The sequence below is a fragment of the Phalacrocorax aristotelis genome, chromosome 4, assembly GCF_949628215.1.
Source record: "Phalacrocorax aristotelis chromosome 4, bGulAri2.1, whole genome shotgun sequence".
Lineage (NCBI taxonomy): Eukaryota > Metazoa > Chordata > Aves > Suliformes > Phalacrocoracidae > Phalacrocorax > Phalacrocorax aristotelis.
The window spans coordinates 53,408,112-53,435,987 of record NC_134279.1 but is presented as its reverse complement, the minus strand read 5'-3'; the positions used below and the strand labels follow the sequence as shown (position 1 = coordinate 53,435,987).

Below are 27,876 nucleotides of genomic sequence, written 5' to 3'. Positions count from 1 at the left end.
TTCCCGAGAGCGGGAAGCGGGATGGAAAGGGCCGCCGCCGCCGCCGCCACCGCCGCCAGCCGCGCGGCAGTGGGCGGAGCGGGACCGGGGCCTGCGGCGGGCCGGGGCGGAGCAGCCGGGGCCGGGGCCGTGGCCGGGGCCGGGGCCATGCCGGCGGTGCTGGGCGCCGCCTGGGCCCTGCTGGCCGCCGCCTTCCTGGCGGCGCTGCTGCTCCTGCGGCGCGGGGGGGCCCCGGCCTGGCAGTCCGGCGGCGGCGGCGTCTCCGGCCTCTTCCAGGACCTCATTCGCTACGGGAAGACGAAGGGCGGCTGCGGGCAGCGCCCGGCCTGGCTGCGCCTCCTTCAGGTGCCCAAGAGGTGAGGGGGCGGCTCGGAGGGCTGCGGCGCGGCCCGCCCCGCTAGGCAGCCGCGGCCCGCCGCCATTGCTGTCGCGTGCCCGCCGCACGCCTCGTCCCGCAGCGCCGTCGGAATAGCGATGTGTGCATTCCCGTGGTTCGGCTGAAGGTGTCGAAAATAAATAGCTCAGTAGCTAATAGCTTTTTTTTTTTTCCTGCAGAAGTGTTGCTCTGTTTTTACAGGTGAGGAACCGAGGAGCACAGAGGCTGCGATCAGAGTCCACATGTTCCAAATCGGAACAAAAGGCCTTGAATCGTGGTCCCACGCAGTGTCTGCAGAACAAACCTTCCTCCAGGATTCGAGTCAGGGGCCTGGGAATGTGCATTCCTGACTGTGCAAATACACTGCAGGTTTACTGTCTTAAACTGATTCTCACTTGTCGTCGTCTTCAAGATTTCTTTATAAAATGTGACTTGGGATACTAGTAACAGCACATTAACATAACGATCTGGACCCTGCGTGAACAGTCTCTAATAAGGCAAAAGAACCGCTGTGTTATCCAAACACCTCTTCATAGATGTTTAATAGGGCAAAAGAAGGGAAAGAGGGGGAATAAAACCCTATTTACAGCTCTCTATAGGCTACTGGGATTTCATAATTTTTGATCAGCTGAGATTCATGACTAGAACTAGGCCTTTGACTTGGACATAGGCACGACAGGATCTTGCAAGGCCAGCAGGACAGGACTGGGAGGCTACTTAACACAAAGATCTGGTCGTCCCTAACATAATGATCTTCTTATCACTGATGCATTTTATATACATAGCTTTCAAGCCAAATGTTAAAAAAAAAAAGTGTTGTGACACAGCATGTTATTCATGGAAAGGTTGTTATGTAGCGTCTTGGTTATCAGGCTTCTGGTTACAGAAAGAATGCAGAGATGTGTCTAAGCTCTGCAGTACCCTTAGCGAAAATAAGGGCTAGGAAAGGCTTTGTCTTAATTGCAGCATACTGCAAAGTGCCACGTTCTTAAGGTCAGTTCTCATTTGAGCTGAACTTTCTCCAGCAGAAGTTTCCCACCTCCCCTTCTTAGGGAAGATGGTGTCTGAAGAATGTGGCTTTTTCAGGGAATTGATCTTGGGCTCTCAACATCTATGAAGCAATTCTGTTACTCGAGCAGTGAACCCATAAACCTGCTAGCTGAAAGAATAGAGAAGATCCTGAAGGTAGCTGTTGAGGCATTTTCTGTTTCCATTCATCTGCATCTTGTTTCCAAATAAGCATTGTATTTTCACTAGCCTGGGCTTGTTTTTAACTTTGCCATTCTGTCTTGTCCAATGGTATGATTCATTTCGGGTTGATTTGGCAAATAGTGAACATTCCTCATCCTGAGGCATGACACACGTACTTACTGCAGTGCTGGATCGCCCTGTAGGTCTGATACATCCCCAGCATAACTGGGATTGCTGAAAGCTCACAGGGCAAGTCTCAGCTAAGCTGGCAGGGCTTGTCTGTGTACTGGTAGCAAAAAGCAACATGTGTGGAGATAGTCCTCTGGCGAGTGATGAGACAGAAGTCTACTAACAAGACTGCAGGGAAGGAGCTTGAAACTTGGAGGTGGTGATGAGTTTTTGTTAATATGCAAGTTCTATTTGTCTTCTAAGCAGAAGGTGAGGGATAGGGGCTAAATTTTAATTCTGCTGTTGCAAATCAGCAGAGTGAATGTTGCTGTCTCTCCTGGGTAGGAGGTGGAACCGAGGAGAAGTGGTCATCTTAAAGGGGCTACCAGCTGCTAATGGGCAAGGTGCTCTGGAGCGTGCAGGGGTACTTGCTACCTCTGTGGTTCTGACTTGGCCTCTCCGTTGCTGTTGAGAGATACCCAAGCTGCTTTGAGAGGGGGTTGCTTTATTTGGTTTCACTAGGCAAGGGTGTTTTACAGCCCCCAAAAGAACAGTTTGCATGTTCCAGAGAAATAAATCGTCTCTGACTATACAGTTACAGCCTAGTTTTGTACCAATAGTTACATTGTCAAGACCAGGCCATCAGCATCTTCCCATGGTATGTATTTCCTCTCTTTGCAGGTGTTTCCAGAGGCCCTGATTTTTATTCATAGCCAGAAGGAAACACTGGATCTGCTAGTTTGAGCTGGATATAATAGGCTGTTTAACTCCATCCAGCTACCTATCTTGACCATAATGTCTTGTGTTTCAGTAATGTATAATGTGCTTTGACAAGTCCATTATGGGGTTGGGGGATTCTTTGTTTTCTTTAAAAAAACATGCGGTCTTGCCTTGTCGTCACCCAGAGGTACTGGTGGTCTCTCCTTCTTTTCTATTTGATTGTTACAGATCTTGAATTTGCAGAGGGACAAGACATTTTCGTGTAGAGCCAAGTAATTACTTCTGGGTGCCTTTTACCATCTGCATTTGTCTTTTACGAACTTTAACGTGTCATGTAATGCTTCCACTCGAAGTGAAGAAAATGGGAATGCTGCTAGGCGCAACAGCCTGGAAAGGCCCAGAAAATTAATTTGGATGTGCTTTCGTTGGTGTAAATTATAAAGAAAAATTTGTGTACATCATGATTAGTTGTAAACATTGAGGAATACCTTTGCAATGTGTGGTTTACACTTTTTCCTCTTTAGTGCAGCTATGGTTAGTAAGGTAAGCTAAGACAGAGGTTATGGCAGGAAGCATTTCACTGGGGGAATGAAGGTGTTAGGGTTATTCCTCCTTGGTACCACTGGAGTCCTGAGTTCTGTGCTTACTGATGTGGGGACCAAAAGGGGATGTACTCACCATCAGGCAAGCATGTCCTGCAGCTACATTTCCAACTAAGGAACGATGAGAACATTAATGAAGACCCTTTTTGTTCCCACAGGTGGTTTACTCACTTTTATGTAGTTTCTGTGCTCTGGAATGGCTTTCTGCTGATCTGGCTTTTCCGAGCTGAGTTCCTTGGAGGGTCGCTCCCATCATGGATTCAGCATGTGCACCGTGCTCTTGGCAGAGATTCTCAGAGTGGGGACGTGGGCAAGTATTCCAGCTATTATGATGCAGCTATATAAATACTAGCTGCACAGCTATCCTGTGCTGAATTTGTATTCTTCAAGTGCTACTTTGTCAGCTGCTTTTTAAACTAGGCTCCAAGTGACTTTCCTGGAATACCAAGTCTCTTTGCCATTATTCAAGGTAGCAATCATTCTAATTTATGGATATGATGGCTTTCAGCAGTCCTTTCAGCAGAAAGGGCTGTCAGCACCTTCTAGAAGTAACCTTGCTGTGGTCAGCAGTGCCTCACATGTACAAATATTTTTCCCCAGTACTCAGTTAATTTAAAATGAGGGTAAAATTTTGCTGTGGGGAGGGGGAAATAATAGCCTTTTTGAAGTGCTGGCGGGGTTAAATTGTTACCATCTGTCTCAAAGTTGCCTTTTTTTATCTGCAAGCAGATAGTGAGCACTTCTCCGTGCTCCTGGTTCTCCTGCTGCTTTGGCTGCATAGCTGTCGAAGACTTGCAGAATGCCTCTGGACCAGCGTGTTTTCTAATGGCGTCATTCATATTGTACAGTATTGCTTTGGACTTGGTTACTACATTGCTGTTGGCTCAACTCTGCTATGTCAAGTGCCTGCTAACGTTAGGAATGGTAAGTGCCTGCTGAATTATTACCAAAGATGTGGGTTTGCTCCCATTTGTTTCCATCGTGGCAAATGATTTCGTAGAGGGCTGCTTGTATGAGAAGTGTGTTAACTAATGAGACATAAAAGTACTTACTGGCGTAGTTCAAAGTAACTACATTTCAGTATATCGTGTAATCAACCAGCATTATACACTGACACAGACACTGACATGTCCATGTTAACCATCACTGTTATTTCCTGAGATGTGTCACATAGGTAGTCTCAGGATCATTACCGATCAGTTTTGCATTGAGATACATACACTTTATGAAGAACAGTAATAGGTACCAGTTCTCAAATGCCACTATGCAACTTTAGTTCTCAAACTGGAGTTTGATTTTTTGTGGTAAGCTTTCCTGTAAGGTGAGCCTGCAAGGCTGTCTTGGCCACCTCCATTGAGAACTTGCCACTGCTCTGCCTTCCATCAGTCAGTGTTTTCTTTCCATTGATACTGTAATACCTCCATTAATACAGCAGAAGTTTGAATTATATGACTTGATTCTGCCAACGTATTCCACCAAGTCTCACAACTGAGCTGCTGTTCCCCTGCACAGGTGAACCATGAGCTGGTTGTAGCACTTCTCCCATGGCTGATTTTTGTAAGGCGGTCATTACCACGTATGTAACTTTAGTGAAGTTTTTAACCACTTCCAACCACATCAGCTCTAGTTTAATCCAGTGATTTTTTTAAAACAACCTTCAGATCTCCTATGTGTAGGTAAAGCCATTTTCTTTCTGGACTTTTCTTCTACTTTTCACATCTTGTAGATTCTTAGAGACAGTGTGTTGGCTTGTAGATTGGAAATCATCCTCAGTACAGTTAACATTTTTTTTGAAGGCCTAAATGGTTCACACTGCGCACGCGCGTGCATGTGTGTGTAGGTGTTTGTATGTATCTCACTCACTGTGAACAAGACAAACAACTGTGTACTTATATGTTGACCTGGGCCACAACATCTTTAGGCTGATAAGAATTAGAGTGTTGAATATTGAGGTCTTAGACTGTCAGTTATGTATCGGTTGTACACCATGCTGTACCTCAAGCTACTGGATTAAAAACTAGGTATTTTTAGTACATAGCAATGAAGGGAAATGAACTACCAGCTGAGCACTTCATGGTGCAGGATTCAAAAGCATCTTTCAAGGGATTAGATGCTCACTACTAGAATTTTGTAAGTGTCATGGTTTTAGCTGGGATAGAGTTAATTTTCTTCACTGCAGCTGGCACAGTGCTGTGCTTTGGACTTAGTATGAAAATAATGTTGATAACACACCGATGTTTTAGTTATTGCTAGGTAGTGCTTGTACTAGTCAACGACTCTTCTAGCTTCCCATGCTCTGCTGGGTGCACAAGAAGTCGGGAGGGGAGGCAGCACAGCCAAGAGAGCGGATTCAAACTGGCAAAGGGATATTCCATATCATGTAACGTCATGCCCAGTATGTTAACTGGAAGGAGCTGGCCAGGGGAGAGAGGCGGCAATCGCAGCTCAGGGGCCGGCAGCGTCAGTCACAGAATCACACAGAATCACAGAATCCCAGGTTGGAAGGGACCTCAGGGATCATCTAGTCCAACCCTTCTAGGAAGAGCACAGTCTAGACAAGATGGCCCAGCACCCTGTCCAGATGAACCTTGAAAGTGTCCAACATGGCCGAATCAACCACTTCCCTGGGGAGATTATTCCAATGGTTGACTGTCCTCAATGTGAAAAATTTCCCTCTCATGTCCAATCGGAATCTCCCCAAGAGCAACTTGTGTCCATTCCCCCTTGTCCTCTCCATGTAACTCCTTGTAAAAAGGGAACCTCCATTTTCTTTGTAGCTACCCCTTAAGTACTGGTATATTGTAATGAAATCCCCTCTAAGCCTCCTTTTCTCAAGGCTGAACAAACCCAGCTCTCCCAGCCTACCCTCGTATGGCAGGCTTCCCAGTCCTGTGATCATCTTGGTGGCCCTTCTCTGGACCCCTTCCAGCCTCTCCACATCCTTTTTGTATAGCAGGGACCAGAACTGGACACAGTACTCCAGGTGTGGCCTGACAAACACTGAGTAGAGTGGGATGATGACTTCTTTATCTCTGCTGATGATGCCCTTTTTGATGCAACCCAGCATCCTGTTGGCCTTCCTGGCCGCAGCAGCACACTGTTCGCTCATGTTGAGCTTCCTGTCCACCAGGACCCCCAGGTCCCTTTCCACAGAGCTGCTCCCCAGCCAGGTGGATCCCAGCCTGTGCTGCACTCCCGGATTATGTTTTCCCAGGGGCAAGACCTTACACTTGTCCTTGTTGAACTTCATAAGGTTCTTGCTGGTCAACTCTTCCAGCCTATCCAGATCTCCCTGCAGAGCAGCTCTCCCTTCTGGAGTGCCTACTTCCCCACTCAACTTGGTGTCATTGTCAAACTTCATCAGGCTACACTTGATGCCGTTATCCAATAGAGATGTTGAATAACATTGGGCCCAATATCGATCCCTGGGGGACTCCACTAGTGACAGTTTGCCAGTTCGAAGAAGAGCTATTTACCACCACCCTTTGGGTGCAGCCTGTCAGCCAATTCCCCACCCACTGCACAGACCACTTGTCTAGGCCATAACACGTTAATTTCTCCAGGAGGAGGCTGTGGGGGACAGTATCAAAGGCCTTGGAGAAGTCCAGGTAAACAATGTCCACTGCCTGCCCCATGTCAACCAGGCAAGTCACTTTGTTATAGAAGGCAGTCAGGTTTGTCAAGCACGATCTGCCCTTAGTGAAGCCATGTTGGCTTTTCCCAATCACGTGCTTCAATTGACTTGTGACAGCCCCCAGGAGGATTCATTCCATAACTCTCCCAGGGATTGAAGTAAGGCTGACGGGCCTATAGTTACCCGGATCCTCCCTTGAGCTCTTCTTGTAGATAGGGGTAACATTTGCCTTCCTCCAGTCCTCTGGGACATCCCCGTTCTCCATGACTTCTCAAAGAATATGGAGAGTGGCCTTGCAATGATGTCAGCCAGCTCTCTCAACACCCTCGGGTGGATGGCATCAGGGCCCATTGGTTTGTGGGGGTCAAGCTCCTGTAGTAATTCATATACTAACTCTTCCTTCACTGATGGTTCGTTGGTGTTTGGTTCAATTGGCAATTTTGTTCCCAAAGCCTGGGATCCTACAGTGCTGGTAAAGACTGAGGTGAAGAAGGTGTTGAGAACGTGTCTTTTCTGCATCATTGGTGATTGATTCTCCTTTTCTGTTTAACAGTGGGCCTACGTTTTCCTTCTTTTTCTCCTTATGGTTGACATGTCTAAAGAACCCTTTCTTGTTATTTTTTATGTCTACAGCCAGTTTCAATTCAAATTGGGCTTTTGCTTTTCTAACTGCATCTCTGCACTCTCTGGCAATGCCCTTGTAGTTCTCAGCGGATAATCCTCCACTTCTCCATTTCTGGTGTCTTTTCATTTTGGATTTGAGTAGACCCAGGAGGACATAGTTGAGCCATGGGGGCCTTTTGCTCCGCTTACTTCCCTTTCCTTTGTAGGGGATAAATTGGCTTTGTGCTTCCAATAGAGAGTTCTTGAAGAATTCCCGGCACTCACTAGCTCCTTTATTCCATGGAAGCTTCCCATTGAATCCCTCCTAACTGAGCCCTGAGTGCACTGAAGTTTGCTCTTCTAAAATCCCGAATCCTTGTCTTAGAGGTGACCTTCAGCACACTCAGCAGGATCCCGAACTCCACAATGTTGTGGTCACTGCAGCCAAGGCTGTCACTAAACGAGATATTACAAAGCAGGCTTTCTCAGTCTGTGAACAGCAAGTCCAGCAGTGCCTCATTCCTGGTTGGCACATCTAACATTTGTATGAGTAAACAGTCCTCTACACATTCCAGGAACTTGGTGGATGACATGTGAGCTGCCGTATTGTCCTTCCAGCAGATGTCTGGGTAGTTGAAGTCACCCATCAGGACCAGGTTCTGTTGGCCAGAAGCTTGCTTTAGAGCCCCAAATATTGCTTCATCGGCTTCGTCAGTGTGGTTAGGAGGTCGATAGCAGATGCCCACTGTGAGGTCCTGCTTGGAGATGATCCCTTTGACTTTAACCCAGAGGCATTCAATAGAGCAGTCACAATCACCGTAGTTGACTTTGATACATTCAAGGTGTTCCTTGATGTAGAGTGCAAGTCCTCCACCTCTTCTACCTTGCCTGTCTTTACGAAAGAGCTTGTAACCATCCATTGCGATCCCCCAGACGTTTGAGTTGTCCCACCATGTTTTAGTTACTCCTATGATGTAATACCCTTCTGAGTGGGCACGGAGCTCCAGTTCCTCCTGTTCGTTACCTAGACTGCGTGCATTTGTGTACATACACTTGAGGTGTTTACTCTTTTGTTTCACCTCTTGGGAGACAGCTAAGGAACCTTTATCACAACACTGCTTGGCCTGACTTACTGCCCTGTTGGATGTGCTGGTGTGAGCGTTTTCGCCACAGATCCCACCCCCCAAGTCCTTTAGTTTAAAGCCCGCCTCACCAAATTAGCCAGCCTACTGCTGAAGATTCCCCTACCCCTTTTAGACAGATGGATTCCATCCCTCCCTAGCATGTTGTCATCATTGAAGAACACCCCATTGTCATAAAAGCCAAGTTGATGGGTGGTGAGCAGTTTATCATTTGTGGTTTTGTTTTTTTCCCTTTTTCCCTTTTCATTATATTATCATTATTGTTATAATCATTATTATTATCATTATTATTTTATTTTAATTGTTAAACTGTTCTTAACTCACAAGTTGTTGGTTTTTTTTTTTTTTGCTTTTGCTCTTCTGAGCAAGCGGCTGCGGGGTGTTTAGTTGCCAACTGGGGCTGAACCACGACAGTAGGACAGTAACGTTTTAAAAATGTGTACAGTGTTTTGGGATGATGCTTGGGAAGGTACTTCTTGGCCATATATTAATGAAACCTACCTCATTTAGGAAGAGAGCTTTCTGTGCAGATCTGCTGGTATCACATTGTAGGAGTTGTGATATACATTTGGGCCTCTCTTCATCAACACAGATGCCTTGTGATTCTAGCTAATCTTAGAAAAAGTAAATCAGGTAAGATGTTTCATTTCTGTCAACCATTTCCTTAGGTATTTTTTTCCTGGTTGTTTCAATAGCCTTCTGTAGCTTCTAATAACCTTATAACATGAGTGTTGTTCGGTTCTTGTAGTGTGGTGCTCCCTGTAAGACTTCCAGTAGATTAAAGGAGGCTGTTTGGAAAAGAAATTGGACGGCTGAATAGGGGGTGGGTGTGTCTGTGCCTGTATATATAGTTTATAGAACTTCAAATGAAGGTCTATCTTCTGGTATCCTTAGGACAGACATGCTAATGCTTAGGACTTGTGCCACTCCTCATGGACCTCACTTCTGTCTCTATGTGGGCTGGAAATAGGTTTCCTTACTCTGTATTTGTGCGGACAGCCAGAGGCGGCATCTTATTTCGTTTAGAAGTGCAAAGCTGCCAGATCAGATGGAGGTGGATGATGATAATAACTTTAATGAGCATGTAGTTCTGTAATTGTGAGTAGAAGAGGAAAGTTTGTTTAATGCATATTGTTCTCAACTAATTTCTTTCTGTTTGTTTGCAGGAAAGGTTCTAAGTCTGAGCCACAGTGTACCTTTTGGAGACTGGTTTGAGAGAGTTTCTTGCCCTCATTATTTTGCAGAGCTCCTCATTTATGTGTCTATGGCCATCATGCTTGGGTTTCACAATGTGACATGGTGGTGTGTAGTGATGTATGTTCTTTTTAACCAGGCACTGGCTGCTGTTCTGTGTCACGAGTTCTACCAGAAAAATTTTAGTTCCTACCCAAAGCATCGAAAAGCATTTATACCATTTGTTTTTTAGAATATTTCTTCTACAGTATCTTTAGTGCAAATTGGGAAATGTTTTCTATAAGGGAATAAGAGATTTACAGTTTGTTAAAGCCAAGGTAAAATCGCACATTAATTCTAGTTTAAAAGCTCATAATTTTAATGATAATGTCGTCGTGCTACCAATTTATGTGGGCAAATGTAAGGTCTCTGCACATCATACAAGCTAAAGAATGGTTTACTGTAGAGCTTAATTCAAACTGAAAGGATGCTAACTGGCTCTTTTCTGTTTTATAATTATATCTTGTGCATAAAACACTTGCTGTTGTGCAGCAAGCCCAGATACCTACACATGAAAACTGTGTAGTGAGAGTGCAGGGACTCATTTGAACTACAGTATTTCATGCCTTGTCTAATATTTAAGCACATTTTTTTCCTAGTTTCTTTTCTTTGAATTGCTTCAGAGGGAGGCAAATTGTGTATTGTCTTTCTGTGCTTCCCTGTTGGTAATTAAAACCAGCCCCTGCTTTATAACTGCAAGCACAAAAACTGGTGGAGAAAGCTGTGGGGGAGGAATGACTCATGCTCAGCAGTGGAGATAAACAGACCCATTCTCTGCATTATCTCTTCTGCACCGAAGTGTTTCATTCATTGAGGAGAACTCCTTGTTTATCCCTAAACTGGGAAAATCATGGAAGGCTCTCTGTCTAGAGAGACAGTAGAAGAGAATTTGCAGAAAATTAACGTCTTCAGTTATGGTATGTCGTCCTTATAGTGGGTTATTGGAATCCCTCACATGTTAGAGGGGGCAGTTACACAGGATGGCCATATCCACAACTACACTGGTTTTTAAACAGCCCGTGAGAGCAGATGCCGAGGTGGATAATGCGTGGAATCCAGTACCTGACACGAGTTGCAAAGAAATTCTGTCCTGGGGAGGTGATGTCACTTGGCACGGCAGGGCAGGGGGTTGCAACTTGCCCTTAAATATTTTGGTACTTTTCATGATACTGGAGTGAGTGATCAGTTTGCGTGATGTAGCATGTGGATGCAGGTGTTTCAGCAAGTTTTCTACTTACCGGCGTGTACTATTTTGTATATGAGAGGAATTTTTATATACTGGAGCATATCTTAAGAATTATCTAATTAAAAAAACGTTTATTATACCTATTTCCATTCCTACTTTCCTATTTCCATGTATAATTTTTCAAAGTTCTTTGGGGATTTTAGAAACCGGGTTGCGGCGAGGGTCGCGCGGGGCGGGGCGAGGCTGAGGGCGGGGCGGCCGTCAACGGCGTCCGCAGCCAATCGGCGTGGCGCCCCGCGGCCCCGCCCCGCCCCTCCGAGGCGGGCCGTTGCAGGAAGCGGTGGGGGGAACGGTTGGGGAGGCGCGCGGCTGGAGCGATGACGCGGCTCCTTTAAGAGGGGGCCTTGTGCCGTGCCGTTAGCCCCCGATTCGCCTCACCACCGCGCTTGGCCGCCATGGCCTTGCCGCCGTCCCCGCCGGTCGCCGCGTTGTTGCTGGCGGCGTCCCTGTTGCTGGCGGCCCCGGCGGGGCTGGGCGCCGCTCCGGAAGAAGAACCCGTCAGGAAGAAGGAGGCACCGCCGCAGCCGGCGGCGCAGGGAGGCGAACCGCGGGCTGAGGTGAGGTGAGGCGAGGCGGGGCCTGGGCTGCGACGGCTGGCTGCGGAACCACCGGCCCCCTCCCCGCAGGACGCCTCGCCTTTCGGAGGCCGCGGGACTCCTAAATTCCCTCCTTTTAGCAGGAAAAGGGAAAGCTGCAGGGCCAGCTGCGGGTGGCCCGGCAGCTTTCCCTTTTCCTGCTAAAAGGAGGGAATTTCGATCCGACGTGAAAAATGATCTAACGTTTGCTTTTTACCAGATAAATATTTCCCCCGCCCCCCGCTTGCTTGCATGCTGAGGAGGCGAGCCGACCTCTCAAAGTCTTCCTCACAGGAGCAGATGAAATCAGGCTTTGTTGCAGCTCAGAGCCTGCCGGTTTTCCGTCAAATATTTAAGATTAACATCTTTGCGTTAAAACTTTTTAAATGGTGTTCGTGGTTAGGGGGTTCTAATGCCGGGTGGTCACACAGAGGGATTTAAAAATTATTGACGTATGGCTTGATGTAGTATATAGAGCAATCCGGGTTTTAAATATCAAACCCAAAAATTTACAGCACTGCTAAAGATGGAGGAACTCTGGGAAGTCCTCATATATAATGGTTGGAAACTTCTAAACATCAAACCCAAAAACTTACAGCACCGCTAAGAGCGGAATGCTGGGAAGTCACCCTGTTAAAACACGTTGCAATCTGTCTCCACTGGTAGATGTGCTGAATCAAGCTTTCTTAGCCATCTCTGGTCAAGCATGTGAATGCCAGCTTCCTTGTTTTGGCACTCGCTTTTAACTGTAGATATCTTAATCTCTATAAAAGTAAACACTTCAGTGAGTAAGTGAGATCTGGAGTGTGCTGGTCCAGTTTGACCACTGGCACGTGTTAAAAGCTTGTTTTCAACAACCATAGAGCATGTATGAAAAAAGCTGATGCAAACTTGTGTAAAATTTTAACGTGGCTGAGATGCAAAGAGTCTGTAAGGGAAGAAAGTGGTCCTGGCAATTTTTGAAAGGACTTTGTGTTTCTGCTAAGCTATCTCAGTTGCCCAATTGAAAAGTTCAATTCTTAATATTTATATCAGAAAAATTGCCTGTTTGGTCGAGGTCATAAGGTAAATAGCCAGAGATTTTAAAGACAGCAATATTAGAGCTGAACTAAAGCAGCTTTCCCCATGTTTTGTTGTAATAGTGGTTCTCATGTTCTGGTAATAATGTGCCTGGTGAAGTGCTGTTTTAATAATCGGTGCGCAGTCTGATCTTCTTGCTAAGTGCCAAGCTTGCAATTTGAGGTAGGTGGCAGCCAGTAGATAGTTAACGGTCATTAATGCTGCATGAGAGGTGCATACTTAAAACGTGAGGCTTCAGAGTATGATATGACAGGAGAAGTACAAGTCTCAGTATTTCTGAATACTAACTGTTCAAGCCTAATTAACTAGTGGTGTTTTTTGTTGGATTCCCCCCCCCCCCCCCCGCCTCTTACAGAAAGCATCCTCACCAGTTGCTCCTGTTCACATTGTCAATGAAGAGTCAGCTGACAAGACTAATTTGGGCTTTATTCATGCATTTGTGGCTGCTATATCGGTCATCATCGTATCAGAACTGGGGGATAAGACATTCTTCATTGCAGCCATCATGGCAATGCGGTACAACCGTTTGACTGTACTGGCTGGTGCTATGCTTGCCTTGGGACTGATGACGTGTTTATCAGGTTAGCACTCTTTTCTTTCCATTTTATCTCTTAAAATATGCTGGGTACGTATTTATCAATACATATCAATTAAAGTTAAAATTAAGGTAGTAGCCATATGTAGTTTTCTGCTTTGAGGAGAATGTGGAGGTTTTCCTGGAGACCGTGACTCAGATTGAATATTTAGGCTGTAAAGAGGTGTTTGGGCTCCCTAGACCTCACTGTGCGTTTAGGGAAGAGGAGTGGGATTGGGAACCTAAGTACTTGCTTTCATTTTTGGGCCTCTGGTTTCCTTTTTATTTTTAGCTCTTGTTAAATAGCATGCCTAGAGGGAATGTGGGAGTGACTTCTCTCTTTCCTCCTAAGGCGAAAGATTCTTAATATGATGACAAATTTCCCTTGTCTGACTTGTGTCCCTGCATGTGTAGCTGTTTGTATTTGTGCTGGGAGCCGCAGAAGTGAAAGATGATGTTCTGCTGTGATCCTTTGGGATGGGTGGTGCTGACAGAGCCAAGAGCTAGTCGGGGAGTGAGGTGTCCGGCGGCACTCAAGGAACCTGTAGGTGTGGGTGCTTACGTGATTGTAAAATGGAGTAGCCTTCAGGTGTATCAGATGCAGCATAAATTTTATTGTATGTATGTATGTAGAAATGAGGTGTGCTCATTTCTAACGATGCCCATTTCAGAAACAATTGAAATAGAGTTTATTGGTTTATATAGGCTGGAGACAGCTGATTAACTGGCTTCAGGCTTCTTGTCGAGTGTTTCCATGAATGCTTTTGGATGTGTAGCTATTGCTAGATGTATTGCTGCAATTTTTATTGCAGTCTTGGAGGAGTTTCTGTTTGTACTGTGTGAAATGATAGCTTTGCATGAGTTTCTTCTATTACTCAACAGTCTTTGACGTTTCTTCCACTTCTGCACTACTTGTTTCGTTTAATGTTATTTAGTACTGCAGGTGGTGCACTCTTCTGTGAATTTTTCAATCTCTCTTCTCCTGCCTGTTATGGCTGTCCCACTTTCTATACTAATTATTTCTTGATGCTTTCTCATAAAAGCTTTCTTTTCTGTTTATCCCCCAGTTTAGAGGTTCCCAACTATTACTTCCTTTTCAGAAAGGAGCCTTTTTATTTTTTTCTTTTTTTCCCTTCTCCCCTCTCTCCTCTGTGCCTGTTTTATAGAAGCTGTGTCTGGAAATTCCTGGGGTTCTTGGCCACCTTGATTTCATGAAAACATGCTCACTTAACCTCAGTGGCTCCAAGTAATCGCTACTTGGGGTGTTTTTTCAACTCTAAGCTGTGCTTAGATACTTCTACCCTTCTGACAGAATAAGCTCCCTTATCATTCTGATTGTTTCATTATTTGTATGTTTGTATATGCAAGTAATGCTAAACAACCACATCTTTTTGTATGGTTTCTTGCATTGCTTTATTTCAGTATTTTCAGTCTTTAAAAAGACTCTTTTTTGATTGAGCTGTGCAATTAATACTGTTATTCATGTGTGTATGTACCTTGTTTTCTAATAGTACAGCCTGATTACTTTTGATCTCATAGTCTTGCTGTTGGTAGTGGCCATGCAGTTTAATTTCCAGATTATGTAGTAACTTCTGAGTGCATTTTTCAATTAAGAAAGTCTGTGCAAGAAAAAACACATGGTAATATGCTTCCTTTTAGCTAATTGCACGTGGTGTAAAACAACAGAAACAGTTGTGAGCGCATGGTCTAAGCAGCCTCGAATGTTAGGTGTGGAGTTTTAATTTCCTCTCATATATATAGTCCTTTTATGTTCAAAAATGCTAACTAATCTTACGTTGTGAAGAAGCAAGTACTTTGTCCTGGATACATATTTCTTCTTTGAGAACTAGTTTTGGCTTCGTTTGATCGCCTTTGATACTCATAAAAGTAGATGTACCATGGAGGTAGCTTTTTGGTCTTTGAGTGGGATCAGTGCTTTTAAATTAAAGGAAGATCAAAGCTGGTTGTGTTGTGTGTTTGTGGAGAGTGTGGGAGAGAATGGAATAGTCACATGCAGGCATTTGCATGTGGCAAAAGAAGACAGACACGGATTCATGGAGCTGGATGATTTGTGGGTAGGTCTAGTAGATTTAAGCTCTAGAAAATCTTATTCTAACTTTATCTGATAAATGAAGTGATTGTAAAGAGATGTTATCCAACATGTAGTTGTATATAAACATGGAATGAAGTGGTATACACCGTGACTAATAGAACATGAGCACAGATGATAGTTTCATGGCATGCTTGGAGAAAGGTGGGACTTGCATAGTCTTTGGGAAAGATAATGTTGCTTGGACTGGCTCTTGGGAATAACAGCGCACCAACTTTGCCTGGTATGCCTTGTCTGAGTGTTAGTAGGCTTCAGTCTCTGGTATGTCTAGTAGTGGTTGGCGTTTCTAGAGTGTCATTATCTTGCAAAGGACCAAACCAAAACAAAAACTAAGAAAAGATACAGTATGTATTTATTGGACAATATTTGAATTATAGGCTTTGATAGCGAGCATTTCTTAGAAACAATTGTGGTCCTCATGGTTATTTTCTAAAATGACACATTTGTTTTCCTTTCAGTTTTATTTGGCTATGCCACCACAGTTATTCCTCGTGTATACACATACTATGTGTCAACGGCACTGTTTGCAATTTTTGGCATCCGAATGCTTCGAGAAGGCTTGAAAATGAGTCCAGATGAGGGTCAGGAAGAGCTGGAGGAAGTTCAAGCAGAAATTAAAAAAAAAGATGAGGAAGTAAGTTATAAACTTTTTGTGAATTGTGGCTGATGAAATAGTTACAGCTGTGAAGCTGTAGAATGGCACTGTCATGTTTGGGGTGTTCAGCTCTGTCTGTGATTGATAATCTGACACAGAGAATGTGTGGTAAATGGGACAGAAGTGATGGCCCCTGGAGCCTGTTTCAACAGGTAATTCCAGTTCTGTGGCAAGGCTGGCTTCTCAGGGGAAAAAGGTGACATTCTCCATAGAGTCTTTTTTTTTTTTTTTTTTTCTCCTAATGCATTACTAGCCAAGAGGATATCAAGAGTTTGCTCTTGCCTCTACTTTTATTTCTTTTTATGGTCAGGCAGAATAATAGGAGGAAATCTGCTGTGTAAGTGCAACCAGTACAGGACTGACCGTAACTGGAGGTTAGAGATGATTACAGGTGTGTATATGGGTGGGGGTGTGTATATATATAGGTAGTTTTTTAAAATGGTGTCTAGTATAAATAATACATTGATAATGCAGCAGTTAGTGGCTAATAAAATTCCAGATTCGAGCCTTACAATTTAAGTATTTGGTTTGGGTTTTTTAGATGACACTTCTAATTTAATGGTTGGTTTTGTTTTTTACTTTTTTTTCTCCCCTTTGTCCTCCACAGCTTCAGAGAACTAAACTGTTAAATGGGCCAGGGGATGTGGAATCAGGGCCAGGCACCAGTATACCTCAGAAGAAGTGGCTACATTTTATTTCTCCAATCTTTGTTCAAGCTTTTACTTTAACGTTTTTAGCAGAATGGGGTGATCGTTCCCAGTTAACGACCATAGTCTTGGCCGCCAGAGAGGTGAGTGTTGCAGAATGCCCTCTTTTCTTTTGTCCTCCTTGGGGTGCCCGCAGAGAAGTGGGAGAGACAAAATACTCTTGCAAGAGGTGTCAGATTCACACCTGCTGTCTTGCTGTGCCTTACTGAGGCCTTGGCACAGCTGTAACACTGAAAACAAATGTACTGAAGCTCTGTGTAGCATTAAAACTATTGTTACATGATTGGGACTGCACAGGCATTTCTGAAAATAGTTGCTTTATATCATGCAGCTGAATACAGTTGGTTTTGTTACAGTGTTGAGAGATGTTACAGAACCTCTTTTTCTGTGATCTGTGTGGTCATACAGTTTTAACACAGTAGCTTTAAAAAAAGAGACCTCCATCCCAGCAAACTTAAAGCTGTTAAAAAGATACCTCTTTTTAAAAATCTAACTGAATGTGGTACAGTGTATAGAACTAAAATAAATTCTGAACTGCTGTGCGGTAATACTGTAAATGAAATTATATTCAGCATGATGATTGGAATGTATATAACTATTATTTTTAAAGGAAAGTTAGGGCTTATAGTCAACCTTTTAACAAGCATAAGTAGCTTGCCTGTGCTCTTTCATGCATGGAGGAAATTTACGTTTTTTTCTCTAGGACTTGTGCTTCTTTCAGTGCACTTTCACACCTTCCCTAGGAATAAACCGGGGCTGCATAATGAAGGAGGCTATAATCTGTAGGAACCTCTTGTCTTTATTACAGTGCAGGGAAGGTGCTGGGAGCCAACGAGGCAGCAGCAGGATGAGAGGATGATCTCATTGTTCAGGCAGTTACATGCCATCTTGAAAAATGAGGAATTATTACTGCCTCTGCTCAAGTTTTTATATGGAGTCAGGCAAGTTGCTTCTTAAGCCTGTCTTTTCACAGGTGGTGGCTGACTATTGGTTTGCATTTTCTGAGCATCCCATTGGGAAGTGTCCATCAGACTCTGATCTGTGAAGTGCTGTGCATTGCAACTAAAGGCTGTGGATGTTGTGTCTTTAGCATATGAAGTGTTTGCATAAGTGCTACAAAAATGAATACTATTAAAAAATGATTGAAAAATATCTTGAGTTTGTCTTTCCAAATCAGTGAATGATTATGATCTGGATCTTTTTTCATTTAACTGGGGTATTGTTTTATACCACTTTTGTTTCATAATATATTCAGATAAATCCTTGTCTGTGAATTACTAAGATAAATGGCAGGAGTACTACAGAAGTGTTTATTAGGAAAGAAATTATACAGAGATGAGTAGTGTGGTAGATCAGCTGGGGCCATACATTCTCACTTCACTTCCATGTGAAAAGAAAACAAAACACTATGTGAATGTTCATTAAGTGAGTAGTGTTCACCTTGTCACAACAGACAAACAGGGCTCCTTTGGAGGGGAAAAAGGTGGTAATTTGGCTGTCTTGGTATATACACTGGGGCAATAAGTTAAGTCTGTCTTAAACCTAATCCTGACAACAGTCTTTAAGAACTTAATTTTACACCTTAATAGTTTACTGTGTATAAGAATTGTTCATCTGTTTAAGGAAGCAGAAGAGTAAACTCCATAGTGTCCTACTAGACTGGGTTTGCCTCAGCTGCTGCATCTGAGCACTTCTGCTCCTGCAGATGCTATGCTGAGGGAAGCTGTTGTAACTTGTTACCTTCCAGGGACAGCTGTAGGGAGTGGGGTGGGGCGTGATGTAGATCTATGCTCTGCCAGTGGGGGCTCTACAGGTATCTGCTGACAGCAGGGAAACAGGGATTTCCAGGAACTTTGGGTCCTGCTCCCAATCCTGGAGGCAAGTGTGTTCTGGTGGCACAGCTCTGCTTCTGACCTGTGCATCTTGGTGGTTTCCTGCCTGGCCTCTGCTTGGTGCTCACCACCTTTTCCCACTGGCATGTGGTTTTGATTCTCTTGGCCAATGTTTTCTGTTTTCATCATATCATATCACTTCCTAGACATCTTTGCTGTTTGCCTGGTAGAGATTCATGCATTCCTCATGTGAAGGCAACAGCTTTTTTTCTCTGTTTGGAGCAAAAAGTCTCACTTAAAGATGTGCAGGGGACTCAACTCTTCTTTCTGTCATTCATCTTTGTACAGCAGAAAGTCATGCTCCTACCTTGCCTTGTTTATTGGTCATTAAAATATTGATTTCTCTTCCTGACGCTGAAGTCTTCTGTTTTATGAGGTGTTCAATACACATGCTGCCCTTAACTCTGTACTGTGTAAGTAGATCTGAGAAACTTCTTTACACTGTAGATTTGTTCATGTGTTGAGTAGGGATTTGTTATGCAGAGATGTGAAAGCTGTCGTTGATGATAAACTTTGAAAACAGTTTATCTTCTGGACTTATATTCTTTCATACTTCCCTCTTTGGATGATTGGGGGTGAGAGTGTAGAGTACAAGCTTGTGAAGCTGGAGTCGGTACATTTTAGCTGCTGAAACCTTTCTTTTGCAGTTCATGGATTTATTGTTGCCTGTCTTTATAATTAGGTTGGTGTTCTTCCAGCTGATGCATATTGTGTTTCTCAACAGCTGCCACCCTCCCTCTAGAGGTTGCTTAATTGGTGATTTCAGGGTGATTTCTGGATCTGTATTTAACTACTGGAAGATGCTTCTTGGTTGAAACATGCCATGTGTTCCTATATTAGATTTAGATTTAAGTCTGTCTCGCTAGCTGATGTACGCTGGTACTGGTCTTTGAGGCAGTGATGGATAGCAGAGCAAACACCAGAGAGTATCCTCCATGCTTGACAGTGTGCAACCGAGAAATCAAGGCATTGTTCCTCTGTGGCAGGAGGGTGTCGTAGGGCTGGTGGGTTTTCAACTGTGCTGATGTTTCCTTTCTGTTGTTTTTTCCTTTTTCCTCAGGACCCCTACGGTGTGGCGGTAGGAGGAACGGTGGGACATTGCCTCTGCACTGGTTTAGCAGTTATTGGAGGGAGAATGATAGCACAAAAAATTTCTGTTAGGACTGGTAAGTGAAATCTTACTCCAACCAAAAAAATGCTGTAATACTGGCAGTGCCTGTGGTGTAAACGAGTACATGCTTGGGAACAGCTTTGGGGAAAAGAAAAACTTTTTTTTTTTGAGTCCGAGTCTTTCATCCAACCTCACCTTGCCCCGCAGACAGCTCCCCTCGTGGGGGGTGACCCTGTGCTGTTTCAGGGCTGCATGTCCCCCCTGCCAGGCAAAGTCCGAGTGCGTGCCACCACCATCCACAGGGTGCTTCTAAGGGGCCTGGCCTTAATTGAACTTAATGGCTTACTGACCCTGACCCCTCAGAAAGGGTATTGTAGCTCCGGGTTTAAAGACGGACACAGGTGGAGCAAGTTCTGCTTCCCTATTAGCTTGTAGGAGACTAGAGGAAGGAGATACGGCATTTTGAATAGTATGCATTGTTGGACAGCGGGTAAGAGAAATTGTCATAACTCTGAGTGCAGACAGACCGTCAGGTGGGCCAGAGAACTGCACACTTACAAGTTATGCCAGCCATATAAAAGCTTTAAAAGCCACTCTGTGTGTAGCATAAATGTTTGGGGTTTTTTAATCATACCTGCTATCTATAGCAGGAAGTACCAATAAGGTTCCATTGTGTTGGGTTTTTTCTCCTTAGATTAGGTTGCAGCTTGTTTCAACTGTCAGTACTGTCATGTAGTGGGATTTCTTGGTCCCAGGAAGGATTCTGTGAAGCTGATTCCTATAAATGTTCATTCAGAATATTTGTTCCGTAGTTGCAGAGGTTGTGAAAAGACAACTTCACTGCAAAATGTGAAATGTGCAACCAACATCTTGTTGGTTTGCCAAGGAAGTTGATGACGAGGTGCTAATCTAACAATGATTTCATATGCTCCTAATAAGCTCAATGTGGATCTTTTGGCCACAGGAATAACCTTACTAGGTTAGACCAAAGATCCGTGTAGCTTGTTAGCTTGTTTAGAGAAAAGTGGGAGAACGGTCCGAATACAGTGGCGCTTTCCCGGAATACTGTCCCAGCCTCCCACAGGTTGTGGCCATTGCAAGCAGTTAGTGCATTCGATGCCGTCTCTTTCAGTATAGTTACCTAAACTGTGCAAAAAAAAATGCTAAGGAGTCTGTCACTCCAGCAGGAGCAATTTCCCCCATGCAGCCAAATATTCAACAGCAGGTGCCAACTTCACTTTTATACTGGCTGAAGTAATAAAGCTGCCTTCTAAGTCCCTGAATAAATGCTTGTAGACGCAGTTAGGCAGTGGGTCAGTGTATGGGCATCCTTATGCTAAGCTAGAAACAACGCCCGCTGTTCGCAGCATGAATTTTAGAGTAAAATTATTGGGGAACTGGACACTTTAAAAAAATCTGTAATGTCTCACAGAAGGTATTTAACTTTCAGTACCTAATTTCTTTTTGGCTTGTTTTTTTCCCTTTCAGTGACAATCATCGGAGGCATCGTCTTCTTAGCGTTTGCATTTTCTGCACTATTTATAAGTCCAGACTCTGGTTTTTAAAATTTTTTGTCACCGCAGAAGAACAAGGACTGGAAGCATCAAGCCTCTCTCCTTGTGCATTTTTGTATATAATGTACAGCATTATAGTTAAACAAGCACTGAAGATGAGACACTGAACTTTTTATAGGAGATGATTCACAGGACTGACACGTTTGCGGCAGCTGCTGCAGGGGAGATCTGCTCGCTGCCTGGTTTGTTCGCTCTGTGGTGCGTGCTCCCTCGGCGGGATTGGCCTGGTTTTCTTGCTTGCTGGACCTGGCTCGGCTGAGTGTCGAGGATCTACTCGCATAAGTATCGAGGCTTCCTCTTTTCTCCCTCTGTTACATGTGGGCACCTTTCCTGTTTCTTCAAGAGCTGATCCTTGAGGCTTCTCGAAGCAGACTCTGTCGTGTTCCGCGTTGCTCAACAGAGGGGGTTAAGGAGAAAACTGCTGCCTCCCACCTCCGAGGACTTTGGTTCTAGGGTGCGCCCGAGGGGGGATAATCTAAGCGACAAGAAACCCGGGAGCAGTTCCTCTACCATTGGGTGGCTGAGCCACCGACAGAGAATTTTATAACTTTAATTTAGAGGGAAAACTTCTCAATCAGGGATTTTTATCAGGAAATTGATGTGGGGTGATTAACAGCCTACCATGTTGAATATGCAATCTGCCTGGAGCTAGTAGTATTTGACTTTTTTTTTTAAATTTTGAAACATTAAAGTATATGGAAAGTAATAAACTGGTCCAACTTAGCAATGTTCCATTCCCAGGGTTGAACAGAAATGGAATTCATATTTAGATGTGTTCCTATTTTTCTTTTTAGGAATAGAAATGTAATCTGAAAGAGTATTAATAAAACATAGTGTCTCCATTTGAGTTATTTTCAGTATTGTTTTTGATGGTTCCCATAATTCCTACCACAAAGGTTTACGTAGTGATTATGTGCTTCAGGTGAGGAAAGCTTACTGAATTTAGTTTGGATACTGTTGTAGAGGCCAGTAATAAAGACTTTGAAAATGCCGGCTGCTGAAGATCTCAGCGTTGCTGAAACACGTGCTTTTCCCTGCTCTGCAGCGATGGTTTGGATGCTGAGCTGACAGCTCTGGTCGCCCTCCAAGATCTACTCAGTAGCAGCCTTGTAAAATGGAAGGGGCGGTTTCTAAGACTGAATCTGCCTTACTGAAGCTAAAGCAGTACGGAGCGTTACAGACGTGACCAGTCCATTTGTAGCTCACTAATGGGGCAGTCCCCGGTCCTTCTCCCAGGTTTCTCTGCCCAGAAAACCCTGTGAGACGGCAGCAGTGCGACGCCTGCCGTGCACGGTGGTGCGGAAACGGGCTGTGCTTCCAGGCTCCAGGTCGAAGTGTTCATGTCTTGGCCTGAAGGAAGGGTGCTGCTGGCAGCGCTGCCGCTAATTAGTAGGTGAGGCACCGTGTTGGTTTGGTGGTGTGGTTTTTCGGGTGTGTGTGTTTGGGGTTTTGTTTTTCTTTTGAACCAAACTGTGTGTGCCAAAAGCTGCAGCCTCTTCTTTCCCACCGCCTGGAAGCACGTGCTCTGTCCGCGGTGCGCTTCAGCTCCTGTGCGGAGCGCGTTTGTGGCAGAGGTTGTGTTACAACGGAGCAGGGACAGGGAAGCAAAAACAGGGAAGAGCCTAAACTCCTGACCACTTACTGGGGAACTGCTTGTTGGACCAACCAAAAGTGGTGCTGCAGCGCTACCGTGGGTTCGGGTGGGCGCGTCCTGGGTGAAGTAACGGTGGTGCTGCAGCGCATCCTGCTCAGAATTCTTGCTCAGGATCAGAAATGCCAAACCGCTTGGCCAGTCTCTAATGTAGAAGCTTCCCAAACTTTATATATCCTGCTTAAAGCTGCTTTGGTATGAAAACACTTGGGATCAACAAGAAGATGAAGCTGTTTAATGTGGTGTTTATGGAGGTAAGCGTGAAGTTGCAGAACAAATCTCTGCAGCTCCCCATTTGCATTTTACTATTACAGACACGCGCGTGTGCTCGGTACTGCCTTTGGCCAGCTGCAGCAGCGTGCGTGGCTGCTCTCTAACCTAGTGAGGCGGGGAGGAGCCGCTTCGAACAGCCGTCTTACCTTTTTGCGGAAGCACAAATGTTGACTTATCCTTGGAAATCTGTTACAGAACCAGGTAGCTCATGAAATTTTAGTAAAAGCTTTGAACGGTGCCTTAGTAGTTGCTACTAATCATTGTGATTTAACGTTGTCAAGTGCCTGCTGGAATTTTTCACCATTTAAAGAACGTGGTCAGGACGTAACTGGAGCCCGTCGAGGGCGATGGAGGGCTCCGCTGCTGCGCTGGTGGCAGCAGCGCGGTGCTGCTGCGCTGCCCCGCGCGCAAACGGCGCCCGTGCAGGAGGCGTTGGAGGCAGGGTGGGAGGAGACTGGGCTGGTGCTGCAGAGACGTGGGATGACTCCGCGCTCGGAGGGTGGGGAGCTGGAAGCTGCCGGTTTGGCGCTTGAGGTGCTGGTACACGTGCACCAGCAATTCATTCCCTGCCCCTCCTTCCCCACCCCGTGCCCGGAGTGAAAGTTAGCCATCTCTGAGTGAAAGAAACCCTTGTCTCTACTTCTTATGCCAAGAGATAAAGCAGGAGCCACAGGGCATGCCTTTCTGACCGAACATGCCGTGCAGCTTGCTAGGCTGGCGGGTTGCACCTTCATCTGACTTCATCTTTCAAGATCCTCAGCAAGCAGGATTAAAACAAAGGAAATGGGTTTTAACAGCGGAGCTGGGCGTATGGCAACTGAGTATTTTGTCATTTCAGCAGCCAGCTGTAGCGCTGCCTTCCTCTCTTCTGAGATGGAGTCCTGACAGGTTAGCTACCATCTTGCAGGAGCGTTAAGCCTGTGTGTTAAAGCACCAAGGGCGAGCAGAGCCTGTGGATGACCAAATGGGGGTGGGGGGAGGATGTGATGTTACAGAGATGCTCGAGCTCTGGAACTGTAGCCGAGCGCTTGGGGAGGGTGGTTTAGTGCTTTTGCCACGTCAGCTCACTCAAGGGGAAGAAGGGCAGCCGCGCCTGTAGCTGGGTCCTGCAGCCGTGGCGTTTGAGCTGCGCTCAGGTGGGAGGGAGGAGCCTTTGCAGGGCCCGGAGCTGCAGGGTTGCAGGTTTCGGGGTGGCGGAGCAGGCCTGATGCTGTGCTGGCGGGGAAGCGCGTCCCACGTGGCTTTATAAAGGCTTCTGTCCTGAGCCAAGGTGAGCCGCTTCCTAGATGGGGGTGGTGCTGTTGGGGAAGGAGCTGGCTGGTACATTAGCCACCCAAGGCCCGGCTTTTCAGGAACAAAATATAGAAAAAGTTTAAATAATAGTGCTCTTTCCCTTTTAAATGGAGGTAAGTTTGGGGGTGCCTTGCGTTTTGGAATATGAAAGAAACACTTCAGGTAACTTGCTGAAGTTTTAATTGTCACAGTCCTGTGCAGTTGCTTGTTCTTTTGTAGCCGGAGAACATGAACTACAGCGAGTGAGTGTTCCAGTGTCGAAGGGAAGGCTCTGCAAAAGGTCGCACCCCCGACGCGGGAGATCGGCACCTGTCCACCACGGGTTTCCCGCCCGTCGGGCAGCCCTCCCTGCTGCGGTGAGATGCGTCAGCAGCTGCAGCCGACTTCACCGTCGCGGCCGAGGGAACCGCCAAAGCAGCGTGCAAAGCAGGAACGGGCGTCTCTGCGTGTGCGCCCACAAGAGGTTTGAGCGTGCTCGTCCCCTGGAGCTACGTGTTTCCAGGCTTGAGCAACAGAAACGAAATGGAGACGATGATGGTCCTACTGGGGTGGGAAAAAAAAACCTCACATCAACCTAGATGTTTAAAATGAGGAAGCGCTTGTGCTTGTTGTTTTTGAAGGTGCCTATTCCCAATCCTTAGGTAAAGCCCATCTCGTTACGTGGTACGTGGCAGAGGGCAATAAGCAGAGATTAAAGTAAACTTGTAACTTCTGTCCTGCCAGGACAATGTTTTTCAAAGGAACCCGGTTGAACCGAAGTACGGGCCCAGTTCACAAGGAAGCCTGTTTCTCCTCGGGCAACGCCACCAGGTACGTACATGCTGGGCTGGTGCTCGGGCTCGCCGGTCTGAGACACAACGGTCAGATACCGAGTCTGGAAACTGGCACGTTAACGAGCGGCTCTATTCAGCGCGTGCTGCAAGAGGCAGCCTGCTGCCGTGCAGGCTTCCCGCGCCTCCGCTGCGCGCCTGGCCCCGGGGCAGGCTGCGCCGCAGCGGCCGCGCTCACGGGAGCGGTTTTACCAGCCCCTTTCTAGAAATGAGTTGTGGTTGAGCTTACCTGCGTGGTAGTCCCGGGTATTGTATATTTTTAAAAAAAAAACCCAAAACCTCTGATCTTGAATTAAGAGGGTTGGGCAGTTTCATCCTAACACACCCTGAGTAATTCTTCATTTCCAGAGACGTGGATATAATGATGTAACGGCATTTGCCGTACTGATACGGCGTTTTTCCGTGGATGACCTGGTGCAGTCCCTGCGCGCAGCGCGCTTGGCAGGTTACAGCTACAGGCTCTCGCTGATGGAGATACAGGTTACAGCTAACCCGTAACGTTTTCCATCGCTATGTGGCATGTGCTATAGATGTGTATTTCTTCTGGATTATTTAAATTTACTTCCCACGTGAGAATAATAGTTGCCAAAGGGTCCGACAGTGGTAGAGACCATGGGCTACAAGAATGCTGGTACGAGCATGGAAATTCTTGTTCTTATTGTATGTTACCCTCGAACAGCTGAAATCTTCTGGAATGCATATCTCTAATGCCTGAGACTCAGAAGTGCAACTAACCTTTGGATTGCTAATCTTTACAAGTACTTATCAGTTGCGTTCCTGTGTAAGTGCAGTTTTTGTTTCTAAGTCTGCACGACAGCAAAATGCCGTTGAACAGCATTGCTTCAGGTGCGGCAGCGGTTGCAATTACAGTTCTTTTTGATAAAATTATGGAAAAATATAGTAATATTTCCAAAGTTCAGTTCTAAGAAAACTGATAATCTTGCTTGCTACATGCTATTGGTCTTACGGCTGGTGAGTGGTGACAGTTTTTAACTGCGGCTACAGCACTCCTATAGCTAATTATGCTTTGACTCCTGGGGCGCCGGGGGTTTATGGCACCCACAAGTTACACACAACGTGCACAAGTATTAAAGAACTGCAGACTGTAAAAATGGCCCAGCATGTTTATCGTTTTCCTGGGCATTCAGCTTCAACTCCAGGATTTCCTTCCCTCCCACCTTTCCTTGAACATTTAATTAATTTCAATTTATTAAATGCTTATTATGTTCGCACTTCGATCAGCGCAAAAGGGTGAGGGCGAAAGGCCCGACAGGTTACACATCACCACACAGCCTGTCAAAGCAGTGCTCTACAAGAGTTGTGCTCTCGGCCAAATGCAGGTGTCTGCTTCCTTTTCCAGAGGCCAACATTTCAGATCATCTCTGAGCCTTTAAAAATATTTGACAGTTCACCAGCAGTGGAAATACCTAGGGACAGGAGACGAAAGAATTAAAGGGTGTTTTGCCCAGGGACTGAGGGCAGGGCCATGCTTGATAAACCCTCCCGTGCTCACGCCACGCTCCGCAGCGCTGCGCCGTCATTAGGAGGGCACAGGGACCGCACACGCAACGATACGGAAGTAGATTTAAGTTGTGCACGTTCAAGCAAGTGCCACGTGAGTGAACTCCACAGCAGTAATGCAAATACACAAACCAGACGTCTCTCGCCTTTAGAGTGGGGCATTGTGCTGGTTTGGGCTGGGCTGGAGTTAATTTTCTTCACAGCAGCTAGTATGGGGCCGTGTTTTGGATTTGTGCTGAAACAGTGCTGATAACACAGGGATGTTTTCGTTACTGCTGAGCAGGGCTTACACAGAGTCAGGGCCTTTTCTGCTCCTCACACCACCCCACCAGTGAGTGGGCTGGGGGTGCATGAGAAGGTGGGAGGGGGCACAGCTGGGACAGCTGACCCCAACTGACCCAAGGGACATCCCATACCATATGACGTCATGCTCTGCATATAGAGCTGGGGAAGAAGAAGGAAGGGGGGGACGTTTGGAGCGATGGCATTTGTCTTCCAAAGTAACCATTACATGTGAGGGAGCCCTGCTTTCCTGGAGGTGGCTGAGCACCTGCCTGCCCATGGGAAGGAGTGAATGAATGCCTTGGTTTGCTTTGCTTGTGTGCATGGCTTTTGCTTTACCTATTGAACTGTCTTTGCCTGAACCCATGAGTTTTCTCACTTTTACCTTTCTCATTCTCCCACCCCACCAGGGGGGAGTGAGTGAGCAGCTGTGTGGGCTTAGTGCTGGCTGGGGTTAAACCACGACAGGCATCAATTTATAAAAAGATGCAGAGAGAAGACAAGAAAAAAAACCACAGTATGCATTTTTACTGAAATCTCACAAGTCATTGGGCAGGGGGGAGAAGATAAAATCGACATCAAGCAGCCTGTGACAAGTTGGTTCTGTGGGTGGGGGGGAGAGAGCGCCTTTGTTACAGTTGAGGGAAGGGTAAGAGAGCGCTTCACTGTGAAACCTGGATGAAATGGACAACAAGCAACTCGGGAAAAAAACCTCCTAGAACCTTAGAAGCTACCAAAAGCGAAATTTGAAATGAGTTACATTTATTGAGTTAAAAAATTGACAGTTAGTAATGGTCACATGAACACCAGGGAACTGTATCTACATTTCCTGA

General features: G+C 45.6%; 2 protein-coding genes across 2 annotated transcripts; both read left to right on the top strand.

Annotated features, from left to right (window-relative positions):
- Positions 1–6: 6 nt before the first annotated feature.
- On the top strand, positions 7–10,998 carry SRD5A3 (steroid 5 alpha-reductase 3). The gene is made up of 5 exons (XM_075091457.1): positions 7–356; positions 3,216–3,367; positions 3,787–3,985; positions 8,951–9,069; positions 9,603–10,998. Exons 1-5 carry the CDS (start codon positions 22–24, stop codon positions 9,860–9,862), a joined length of 1,065 nt encoding a protein of 354 aa, XP_074947558.1. The 5' UTR covers positions 7–21; the 3' UTR covers positions 9,863–10,998.
- A 168-nt stretch (positions 10,999–11,166) lies between these two features.
- On the top strand, positions 11,167–22,035 carry TMEM165 (transmembrane protein 165). The gene is made up of 6 exons (XM_075091456.1): positions 11,167–11,472; positions 12,926–13,151; positions 15,713–15,888; positions 16,517–16,699; positions 19,569–19,674; positions 21,108–22,035. Exons 1-6 carry the CDS (start codon positions 11,311–11,313, stop codon positions 21,182–21,184), a joined length of 930 nt encoding a protein of 309 aa, XP_074947557.1. The 5' UTR covers positions 11,167–11,310; the 3' UTR covers positions 21,185–22,035.
- The last annotated feature ends 5,841 nt before the right edge of the window (positions 22,036–27,876 follow it).